The sequence below is a fragment of the Amphimedon queenslandica genome, unplaced genomic scaffold (assembly GCF_000090795.2).
Source record: "Amphimedon queenslandica unplaced genomic scaffold, v1.1 AMPQUscaffold_13143, whole genome shotgun sequence".
Classification (NCBI taxonomy): Eukaryota; Metazoa; Porifera; class Demospongiae; order Haplosclerida; family Niphatidae; genus Amphimedon; species Amphimedon queenslandica.
In genome coordinates, this window is record NW_003546621.1 from 67173 (window position 1) to 79464 (window position 12292).

The 12292-nt window shown below is 31.9% G+C and overlaps 2 protein-coding genes and 1 long non-coding RNA gene across 3 annotated transcripts; 2 read left to right on the forward strand and 1 right to left on the reverse strand.

The window, feature by feature from the left end:
* Nucleotides 1-67: 67 nt before the first annotated feature.
* On the forward strand, nt 68-4893 carry LOC109584966 (uncharacterized). Its single transcript, XM_020000872.1, has 27 exons — nt 68-295; nt 349-666; nt 710-826; nt 884-1028; nt 1075-1267; nt 1322-1459; nt 1509-1569; nt 1621-1685; nt 1737-1890; nt 1941-2088; nt 2154-2278; nt 2327-2456; nt 2519-2608; nt 2655-2715; nt 2774-2820; nt 2868-3027; nt 3082-3176; nt 3394-3469; nt 3538-3619; nt 3670-3770; nt 3824-3936; nt 3982-4101; nt 4151-4206; nt 4258-4331; nt 4380-4528; nt 4574-4721; nt 4767-4893. The coding sequence occupies exons 1-27, from the start codon at nt 133-135 to the stop codon at nt 4779-4781; spliced, it is 3144 nt and encodes a 1047-aa protein (XP_019856431.1). The 5' UTR covers nt 68-132; the 3' UTR covers nt 4782-4893.
* A 272-nt stretch (nt 4894-5165) lies between these two features.
* Nucleotides 5166-8785, reverse strand: LOC109584965 (uncharacterized). The gene is made up of 3 exons (XR_002186247.1): nt 8625-8785; nt 7917-7957; nt 5166-5310 (listed from the first exon to the last, which is right to left on the reverse strand). It is a non-coding gene; the product is annotated as an uncharacterized LOC109584965 (long non-coding RNA).
* Nucleotides 8786-8887: 102 nt separating this feature from the next.
* Nucleotides 8888-11904, forward strand: LOC100636294 (protein phosphatase 1 regulatory subunit 21-like). Its single transcript, XM_020000865.1, has 9 exons — nt 8888-8941; nt 9922-9999; nt 10052-10117; nt 10450-10533; nt 10672-10742; nt 10885-10978; nt 11071-11161; nt 11692-11831; nt 11896-11904. Exons 1-9 carry the CDS (start codon nt 8888-8890, stop codon nt 11902-11904), a joined length of 687 nt encoding a protein of 228 aa, XP_019856424.1.
* The last annotated feature ends 388 nt before the right edge of the window (nt 11905-12292 follow it).

Consider the following 12292-nt stretch of genomic DNA (forward strand, 5'->3'; position numbering starts at 1 on the left):
AATAGATCTATAATTATAACGCCCAAAAAGCATCCGCTGTAAATTCGACTAGTATAATTATCACGCATAATGTCAGATACTATCAGTCTTCGGCCGTCTTGCCATCGAGAGTGAACCCTGGACACAATATTTATGGTTGAACAGGCCAAAGTATTTATGGAAGTGCTACAAAAACACCTTATAGATTCTGGAGTAGATGAGATTGATTTAGAGGATAAAATAATCCCTCATCTTTGGAAAAAAGGTTTTAAAAAAATTGCTGATTTTGAGTTTTTGGAAAAGGCAGATCTTGATGGTAATTAGTAATTAATGTAACTTAGAGATCTATTACTTTTAATGTTTATGCAGATTTAGATGTCAATGATGTAATCAAAAGAAGGCTATGGAAGTATATCCACAAAGATCAATCAATAACTCTGCAGTCTGATGAAACTAACGACGACTTTGATCAAGACACTGAAATATATATAAGATACATCTATTGCAATTCTGATCTTTTTGCAAATGATATAGCTGAAATGAAGCTTGTCAAAATAAAACCATCAATGAAGCTGGATGAAATTACAAGTATGATATGTAGTGACAACAAAATTCCTCAAGAAGAAACAATTGAGCTATATTCAAGTCATGGATACCCATTACAGAATAATGAAATAACTGGACAAGGTATTATGGTATTATGGCTTTAGCTAATATATATGCTATATAGGCACACTAAGGTCTTGGAATATAAAGGATGGTGATTTATTTTATGTATTAAGAAGGTCAAAGAAGCAACCACAAATGAAGGAATTTGTTTCTTTACCTGAATTGGATCATAATATTGGTAATTTTAATAAGATACTCTTTATAATGTACCAATTGAAATCTATATAATAATCAGGTCAGGAAACTTTTATAATTGAAACTCCTTTCCATGGCTCTTTCTCAGTCAATGCATACATGGATTGTGATTCACCGGAAGACATTGCACAAAAAGTTTACAGTGTGACTGACATACAAGTTCCATTTATGTCACTTTATGTCAGGTGAAATATAAAGTTATTAGTAAACTTTAATTACTTTTATTGACAGGAGGGGATATATGCATGAGCGGATGACAGCATTTACAGAATTAAAGGATAAGGATCATATTAGAGTTGTATTGAGAAACCCATTAGAAATAGTTCAGCCTCGTTCCTCTGATTATGGCAGCAAAAATTACAATTTTTTGGTTCCACAAACAAAGTCAGGGATCACAAAATTTTTTTCAATACTTAAGTTTATTGTATGTAAAGTTCTACACATGTACAATAATTATTACTGTATTATGTACATGCAGTGTTCACGTCAGCCCTATAACAAAGAGTATGACTTTGAAAAATTCCTGTCTTACTTAATGACATTCACTGATTTCCCTCCTTTGGTCTATGCATTACAGAATCTGAAAGAATTTTCATTTCTCACAATATCAGGCTGGGTATGAGTTTTATTTACAACTAATGATGTATCTGTTTTTCTTTATACAGACAGCATTAATTGAGGGTTTCTATTTGCTTTTCAAAACAATTCTTGAAGCTTTTGCTACAGGTATGAGGTTGCAATAATTGTAAAGCTATCAGTTTTTCGCATTGAATATAGTGAGCAGTGATCATATCTTTGAATATTCAGATTATACTTTCTCTATGCTGATTCATAAGTCACATGTAAGCAAAATACAATTTTATAACAAATTAACACATACTTTTAAATTCAAGGATGTTCAAGAGGCATGCACAGTAAATGTTGAAACACAACACTGCTCACTAGTGTGCCCTTTATCAGGAACAAGGATACATCAACCAGTTCGTGTAGATGTAGATATGACACAAGGTCCCTTTGATAAAGAAAACATCTTAGCCAAAATTGAAAGTATGGTACCACAATATGGCAGCATGTGCACTTTAATATAATTATTGCAGGTGGTGATGAGTTTGTACAGTTAGGCAGAATTACAAAAGAACAATTAAAGGAAGATATCGAGACTGCTAAGCTTCTCATGTATTTTCCGTGGGAAACTGATACAAAAGTATGTGTGTGGACAAATCCACCAAGGAATGAAATACCAAAGTCAGTTATAATAATATAAAGAACATCTACTCTTGATAGTATTTATTTTACTTGTATGCATCAAGAGTTTGTAAAAAGGTGGATATATCTTTTAAATGGTTTGACATGCTACAATCTTTAGCCGAGTTACATATACTGAATCCTCAAGGATTATACAGCGGGGATGAATGTATAACTTACAATATTGAAGGTTAAAAACTAATAAAGTTTAGTATTATTATAGACAAAATCTTAACAGCACATCTAATCTACTTTCTTGGTTCAACAAAAAGTTCAGATGAAAAAAGAAGATTCTACAATGCATGTGCTGATGCTGAAAGTGGCTATCAACAAGTGATACCAAAAAAAGAGCTCGAAAAAATTGGAAAGTTAGAAATAACAATCATATTAATATTCAGCTGCACACACTTGGCTGCACATTAACATTTAGATCAAGTGACCTTGAAATGCAAGTTACCTCTGACATTAAAAAAGTAATCAGTAAAGGCAGTGAAGAAATTCAAAATTACAATGAAATAAGGTAACTATACATTGATTAATTGCATCACACTATCAAGGAAAATTAGAAAGTCTGCTGTGATTGCACCACAAGAAAGTATACAATGGGACACAGAAGAAGCTATTGTGGTATGAAACTTATTATAAACGTACATATAGTTCATGGCTCTGTGTCATGCCATAAAAGGTTTTATTTGACCACAGTGGTTCCATGGGTTCTCGAGTTTTTGAAGAGTAAGTGTACATACTTCATTGTTGAAATTTAGTGTGAGACACTTTAGAACTGGAAAAATGACAAGGCTTGTTGCTGCTAAACACTTGTTTAATAGTTTTGCAACACGTACTCTGGCATATAAGCTGCACCATGCACTGGGACTAACTATATTTGGATCAGATGTTATTCTTGCATTAGAAATTAGCAAAAATACAGAAAAATTTGAGGTAAAATCTGGGAATATACATTGTAATTATCATTTTGTGGACATAATTACTCAGACTAGTTTGGAAGATGTTGAACTAGATGGTTCAACAGAATTGACAGCAGCTATTGTTGATGCTGTTCAGCAACTTAAAAGATTCAACTGTAAAAGGTAAGTGATAAAAACTATATACATATATACTGTTTTTTTTCAAGGGGGGGATTTAGTGCTTTCATAGCCATTCACCAAAATAACCCAATATTTTTGCTTGTGCTCCATGGCCACTAATTCACCAAATTAAAAGCTACCAATCACCAAAATATTTAGCAGTTTTCCAGTCCTTCTAAAATTACCATCAATTATAGTATATTTTACTAATACATTTAAGGCGGAGGATATTGTGTCTAACTGATGGATACAACGGTTCCAGTGTGACATATGAATATGCATTGCAATGCACAAAGGTATTTTCATAATAATAATAGTAATAATAATAATAATAATAAGTGACATGTGCATGTATAATGTACAGGATGCTGGTGTAATTGTGGATACAGTTTTGTTGACACATCCCTCTGACAATAAAGTACAAAAGGCATTCTCTCATGCAACAGGTTTCAACTGCTGTCACAAAATTTTGACTTTTAACCATAATTTATCATAGGAGGTGTATGCGTTCTCCCTAAAACAATGCAGGAAGCACTCAGATACTTTGAGTTAGATGCAATGCTCTCACTGAGTGAAAGGGGCTTTAAACAATCTTCAGTATACTATAATACAATAAGACATTTTAAGTAATATAATTCCCTTTTATACAGGCTAATTTAAGAGATTTACAAGATATTGATCGTTATCCATATGAGACAGAGGCTAGCTTTAAATCAACCTACATTGACTCATTTCACAATGTGAAGACACACTCAATGAAAACGTAAATTCATTTGATAAAAAGTTTTAATATTGCATAAATTTTAAGCCACATAGATCAGCTAAAAGAAATACCAAGCAAGTCACAGCAACGAAGAATAATAAGAGAACTTAGAGAGTTCATGCATAATCCTCATCACAGTATAACAGTTTATCCAAGTCAAACAAGGTAAGGCCATATGCATGTATAAGTGAATTACATTACTAATTAATCATAGCTATGACAAATGGAAAGTATTAATGTCTGCCCCAGATAAAAGTGCTTATGCAGGAGGTTAGTTCTATCATTATGATTAAACAAACATTAAAATGTGTCTTATTATAGGAGTGTATACTCTAAGTGTTGAATTTCCAAAAAAATATCCTTTGACCCAACCTGAAATACGATTTCTTACACCAGTATGGTCACATTACACACAAACATAATTTATTATTTAAAACTATTAGATATATCATTGCAATGTTAGTAGCAGCAGTGGGAGGATATGTCATGCAATACTTGGAGAGTCATACACACCCTCCACCAGTATGAGAGAAATACTGAGCTACATTTATGGACTGTTGATGTGTCCTGATGTCGATAACCCACTTGACAGGTAATTAATGCTATGATTAAACATAGTAAATCAATTACTGTATAGTGCACTTACTGAAGAGTATATCCATGGAAACCAGAGTGGTAGTAACAAAGGCAATACTGAATCTTCTCAAGTGGCAAGTGAATATTTCAAAAAAGCTGGAGAAAGTGTCAAATTGCATGCAAGTAGAGCATTTGAAGATTTACACAAAGTTAGTTCATTGAAATCATTTTACAATTATGATGCAATTTTTTAGGAATTTAGTGGATGACTCATCTTAAAAAAGAACACTTCGCTTGAATACTTACATGTACACATTTAGCTTCTTTGTTTTTAAAATCTAATGACAATGAGATAATTCAAATGCAAATAATATGCATAAATTGATACAAATCATCTCAAGCAAAACAAGCTTACTTATACATATCAAATTAGCACATCAATCAGTATGTAAGTATATGCAATTTTTTCTAGTCCAAAAATCTCAAATAAAGATATAAGCTAATCCCTAAGTTAAAAACCAGCCTGATAAAAGTGATAATCACAGGCACTATTGTGCTATTCTGCTCTATCAATTAAGACCCAAATACTGGCCTGATATACAGAGTGTCAAAATTGTCCTGAGTTGTATTTTCTATGATATAATTTTTCCTCATTGGCTTTGCAGGTTAAGGGTCAAGTTCTTTGCTCAATAATATCACATTAATGTCTTTAATTAATTAACAATTACATAAATATTTCCACAAAGTGTTTCAGGAGGGATTTCGGCCATGTACAATCTAGTATCTTCTTTCAATAACCTATACGTATGTATATGCAAAATGAATAAACTATGTTTGTCATATGGAATACAATATAGAGCTCAATACTTAAAGCTTTTTGAGAAAACAGGGTTATCATTCATGAAATACATGTACATGTACATGTACATAAATGGTTGTACAAGGCTTTCCAATTTGGAACAGTGTCTTTATTTTCCGTGCAATTTTAAATGAGTAAATGACTGTGAAGTCAAAAATAAAATATATTAATAGTTAGTTGTGACGCACTTTAGAATACATTATGTTCATAATGACAGAAGAAACATAAAATAACTAATATCTTCCTTAACATACCACTTTTTATCTAGTACAAGCTGTTACCCATCCATACTGACTACTCAGGAATAGCCTGATTCTAAATCTAATCAACCCAACTACATGTACTCAAAAGATGAGTAAGCATGTAATACATGTACATGTAACATTTAAAGTAAATAATACTAACTGATACTATGCTAATACTAATCATAATAAGACATACTTATTACAGGCACAGCTAGTGCAAGAAATAAACAAACAAATAAATATATATAAAAATAATAACATTAGGATTTATTAACTACTACTGTAAATAATCTAAAATCAATCTTTTGATGGAGTAACTAAGGGCATATAAGGGCATTTTAAGCAACACATTACAAGAACAGGTTCTTATTCCTCTAAGAATATATATGTGTATGTTAATAGTACGTCCCTAAGAAAGATTGTACATGTACTAGCTTGTAATAATAATATTGTGCTACTACCAGTCAGTACAAGTCAGTTCTAAATAAATAAGGCATTGCTATTTGCTACAAACATTGGAAACCAAATACCAATGACTCCACACACAATTTGAAGTAAAAAAGTAGTAAATTACTAAAAGAGGACTTTTATAGGCTATTACAGCATTAGTGATTTAGTGTATAACAATAAAGAAGAATTAAACTTCCTAAATGATAATGCTCTACTATAATGTCAACTGTTATCTAATAGATAATACACTATAGTAGATACAGTTGCACTGCATACATACATGTATCACTAATGTAGTGGTTCATTACTTCTAAAAACACATAATACCATGAAATCCCTACCTATGACAGCTGTTATTCCCCCTGACAAGCAACTACATGTACATTGTACACTCCAACGGAAACCCAACCTAAAACAACTAATACGCCAATAACACTCCTACTGCTAACCAAGATCCACCTTCAATAAGATGCACAAACAACTCGTGATATCTTCATAAAGTATTTGAGGTGACCTTTACAACAACTAATAATCACAGAGTTTAAAGCTGATTAAAAACATCACCAACTAAATTATGCATGCATTTTTGTACTATGAGCATTTTGTGACAATTGCTGCATACCAAGAGGCAAGAGCTCCCTATTATGCACTCTTGCTGCATACTGCATAGCATAAAAATGGTGTGAATTCCCTACAATTCGTCAGAATTTGCACAGCATTTGTATATCACAAAAACGTATATTACAAAAATAATGACCTTGGAAATATGACTATCAATTTGATTTTTTTACTCTGCAGACAATTCTAAACCCATAATACTGAATAGTGACCAAGCAGTATAACAAATGTTAATAACTTACTATGACATACTCTCCTAAGTTGGACAAAACACATCTGTATAAACTAACAGACCTAAACATGCATATACTGGAGCCAGATGTTACCACTGGCGCCAGATGTTACCAGCTTTGCCTCTTCACACACTATGCTTAGTACTGTTACACAAATAAGAACCTCCTCTAAACTGGTGCTAGACTGCCGGTCTCACCAGAGCAAGTAAACTTTTGATAGTAGCACTACCAAGAGTACTGGTATTAAAATACTGGGAACTACTGGTACATGTAATTCTCAATACAGCAACTAGTGAACAAATGCTATATATATAATGCTATATAATATAATGTATATAATGCTATACAATGAGTCAAAAGAGAACCTTACATCATAGCACTGACTGGCAGACTACTGCAGGAATTGAAAGTATTTGTGGGTTATAGAAATGACAGTACATCAGAAGTCATAATGTATTCATACATGTGCTTAGCAAGAATCAAAAGTGAAAGTAGTACATTCATGTGTATACATAGAAGGGGATTACATTTAACACAACAAAGATGACTTGTACATAGTAACCAGTTATTAAAGAAACTTGTTACAGACATTTGTAATGAGATGTGCTGCACCATGTAGTACTATTGTATGTTGTTTGTACTGCATGCATTATAACATAATACAAAAATTACCATTACAATATACAGCACTTGCCAGTTGCAAGATAAACCGATACATATACATGTATATATGGCTTATCAGTTGATTATTGATTATACAGAGAATTCAAGAAATAAAGGCAAGCAAGAATAAAGAAAGGACTCGTACATGTAATCTTATCAAAGCACCTGACAATCACTCAATAGTACATTTACACAGGTCAGGACATGTATGCATAAACTGTCAGTGATTATCCCATACATAATATGTAACTGTCAATACTAGAACATACTGAAAATAAATTACAACACAAAAAGGCATCAGCAAAGACAGTCAAAATGCATACTAAATAAACTTACATTTCAAGAGTCCGTTCGAAAGCAGCCAATAAAGTCCATTTCTAATAAAAATATTACAAAAGAAAAATGTAAGCATAAGATCAAAACTACATTTTATCATAAATAATCAAATCTAGCCAGTAGCCATGCACTCATTATGTATGTACCATGCACACGGTTAATGTAATATGTCAAAAAGACAATTAAAACAAAGTATCTTGAATTTATTATGCATAACAATAGTCAAATGAACAACCATTTCTAATACAATACAGAAATTTTTGAAATCACGATAATGTTTTACTAAGGCTAAGATATACAATGTAACGATTAACCAAAGTAGCAACATGGATCTGCAATTATTTTCTATAAGGGCTAAACGCTACCATCTTAGACTCTACATTAGTTGATTAATTCAAATGCCAAATGACATCACCTAAGTCACACCCATTCTATGATAATTACCATATAGGGGGTATATTTCCTGGGGAAAATATTTCACGAAAATCACCTTTAAGCCTATTCACAAGAAAAAATTTTTTGAGTTTTTCTTCTACTGACCATTATTAGTATGGTAAAAAAATAATTTTCACAGAAAAAATTTTGACAATTTTTTTAAACGTAAAATTAACAAAAATAAATCCCCGTGAAATATACCCCTTATATGGTATTCTAAATAATCCTGTCAAATAACCAAGCTTTCATGCTAAAATATTAGTCCCTATTTACCTATAACTGTAATATTGCATTGTGTTCTTGTCCAAAATTAATCCCAAAACACTTACACATCAATAGAACTTCTAACACAGCGATCAACAAAAGAATTGTCGACTTCATCAATCAAACCCGTGATCAAACTACTGAAACCAGATGGCAGCACGTGGTGGGGCGGAGTTTTCTATTGGGCGTAACCTTAAAGGTGTGGTTTAGATTCACGCACCGCCCAAAATTGTAAGACTCTACTCTAAGAGTTCCAGCATTTCTTGTTGTTGATGGGTTCTGAGCTGCAGGTCAAGTATCAGAAGCTAGCACAGGAGTATGCTAAGGTATGATATATCAATATGAACTGTTTTTTAACTGTAATTTTTCTGTGTGCACAAATTCTGGCGGGCCACGCCCTTTTTAAACTTTCCTGCATTGTATTTTGAAACCTTTGGCATAAGACTTTGATTATTCAAAATTAGTGATACTGTACAGCTAGAAAATTTTGTGGCCCAAAATTTCTGTTAATCTATTTGGCCACGGCAGGCCAATGCAGGCTTGGGGTCAATTACAATTATAATTGCAATTACAGGGTCAATTACAATTACAGTGCGTAATTGTAATTGTAATTGGGTTATACATATTGTAATTGCGTAATTGTGATTGTAATTGTGCCTATAATCTTACTTTGATATCCTACCTATATCAGTCCTCTAGAGTGAATTTTCAGCATATTAAGCCTGATTAATGTTCACTGATTAACAAAAACTTTTAAAAACTTAATGCAATGTGGTAAAAAAATCATTGTTATTTTTGTCATGATACGGGTAAAAATAAGATCATTGTAATTAATGCTGTAATTGCAAGCTATTGCCATTGTAATTGTAATTGAGTGTCTCATCTATGGCAGTAATTGTAATTGTAATTGATCTGGTTTTAGTTGCTTTGGTAGTAATTGTAATTGTAATTGAAATGAAATTTTGTAATTGACCCCAAGCCTGGGCCAATGTGCATTCAAAAATTTGCAAAAGGAATTTTATTGTAGCCACACGCTAGAAAAATAACTTACTAATTTTATAGTTAAGAGCTCAAGTTGACGTCCTCAAACAAGCTGTCAGAACTGAACAGAATGCAAAAGCATCATTAGAGGTATTTGTTTATTTTGATTAATTATTATTTGGTTATTTTTCACTTTCTGCACATCATGAGGGCATTGATAAGTATCAGTACAAATTGGGACGGCACTGCATTGATTTTATTATTTTATTTTTGTATAGTACTTCTTGATTAGTACACGTGTATGCATCTGTTCATTATTCTTTAGGTTGAGTTAAGAACAAAGGATCAAGCTCTTAGAAAACATGCACAGGAAAATGAATCATTGAGCTTTCGAAATCAACAGGTATGAGAATGTTCTATTGAAATTTTAGTGTCTCCATTATTATTTTGATTAGTTGTCAAAGCGTGTCTCAACACTTCAAGATGACTTGGAATCATCAGCAAAAGGAAAAAAGAAAAAGGTACATTGTACATGTTCATATACATGTATATGCCATATTTAATTGATTCTGTGAATGACGAGTGATAATGCAAAATTGCCTAGACTTTGAATGTGCATGTACTCATAGAAATTCTTTTGTGAATAATGCTTAATTTATGGGTATTAGTAGAAATAGAATTCACAAGAGGCCTTTAATTAGTGGCTATTTTAAAGATTTTAGACTAAATTAGAGATTTAAAAATAAAAATAAAAATTTAATAAAGATTAATTTAAGATTTAAGATTTAGGAAAATCAACAAAATGTTATGTACACTGTAATAATTACACACATTTCTAATTATTAATTTTTAGGATCATGGAGGAATGCTATTACCTGATGTCCAAGGAGAAGAACTGGCAGCAAAAATAGCTGAGAATGAACAACTACACTCTAAAGTAATGACTAACACTTTGAGCTGTTTATTATTTATACACTGTACATGTATACATTATATTATACATATTAATATATGTATATATATTACATTATACATATTATTACATATACTGTACATGTACATTTATACACTGTAGATGTTTGAAATGAATCAGAAATCTCAGAAACTGACGGCTCAACTTAAAGACAGAATAGCAACACTAGAACAGTAAGACTCATCATCTGTACATACTTGTACATGTACGTGTACATGTACATGTACAGTAGTTTTAATGCTGTTAGAAGTGATTGAAAATGGCAATTAACATTTCATTTCTTCGTTGTCTTACAATTACTTGTTCTCCTATTAGGGAAGTTGCTAATAATGATGCACTGATATCTGAAATAAATAAAGAAAGTACATTGAGATATGAGCAGGTGGAAGAAGAGAAGATTGTCCTAATAGTAACTAACACATGTACATGTACATGTACATGTAGATATATGTGGTACACGTACAGTACATGTGTACATTAAATCTTTTTATTGTGTTTTAGGCAAAGGTTGAGAAACTAACTGAAGAGCTAAAGCAAAGTAGAATGATGACTCCTACAGTAAGGACTGATACCACACCTCAATCTATTAAAGGTACAATATGATTGACGCTGTACATGTACTATATACATGTACATGTACATTGTATATACATGTGGCATTATTGATTCACATTTTACAGCTAAAGAATTTCACAGATGTCGGCCGTTCCAAAATTTTTTTGTTAATCTAATTTTTGTGAATTTCCTGAAAGATACTTATGCAGATTGAAAACTGTTGCCCTTTGAAAGTTTCCTATTGTGGTAGAATAATTATTATTAAATACTTATATTTATACAATAGAGCTTGTACATTGTAGTACATGTACAATGTACATGTACATGTATTATCGACTGTACATGTACATGTATGTGGCTTTTTGTTGTAGTCCAATATCAACCCTACCTACTTATAAATGCACAATGTACAATGTACATATACATGTACATGTACATGGATGGCGTATTAGATTTTATTCATTTAGGTGATGATGATAAGGGAATCTGGTCATCTAATACTGGTGAGTTTAAATTATAATAAAAGGAATTTCATTCATTTATTAATTTTCATACATGTACATGTAGATAAAGATGTACTGAGTTTGAATGTGTCCAACATTGGTAAAGGAGCTGATTCCAAGCAGTCTGTGGTTCTCAATGCAGTCAAGGGTCTTGTGATGGAGTTTTTGGATCATTTGCCATCTTTTTCATCATATCTTCAGCAAGTAAGAGGCAATTGTTGTTTAAGATTAATTTATATATTATTTGTACTTTTTTGTAAACTTGTAGGTTTTTTAAGTTTCTTACTCCATAGTTTTGTTGTACAGCCGTATGTGTAATACACAGTATAATAGTAATATGCATGTACATGTAGATGTACATCCACTTTCTTAGTAGTAATTTTAAAATTGACTATAACTTGAAAAGTGTTATTTGGAATGGGCTCAAACTTTTTACAGAGCATTAGGACATCAATATGTATCAGAAAATTTAATAAAAATTTGGGGTGATTTTTTAGCCATTTTTTGGAAAAAAGCATGGGCTATAGTACAGGGCAATTTTCAGAATTTGGCACATTTCTAAAAATGCTCATATCTCAAAAAATTTAAGTCGGAATCAGCTCAAACTTTTTACAGAGCATTAGGACATCAATATGTATCAGAAAATGTAATGAAAATTTGGGGTG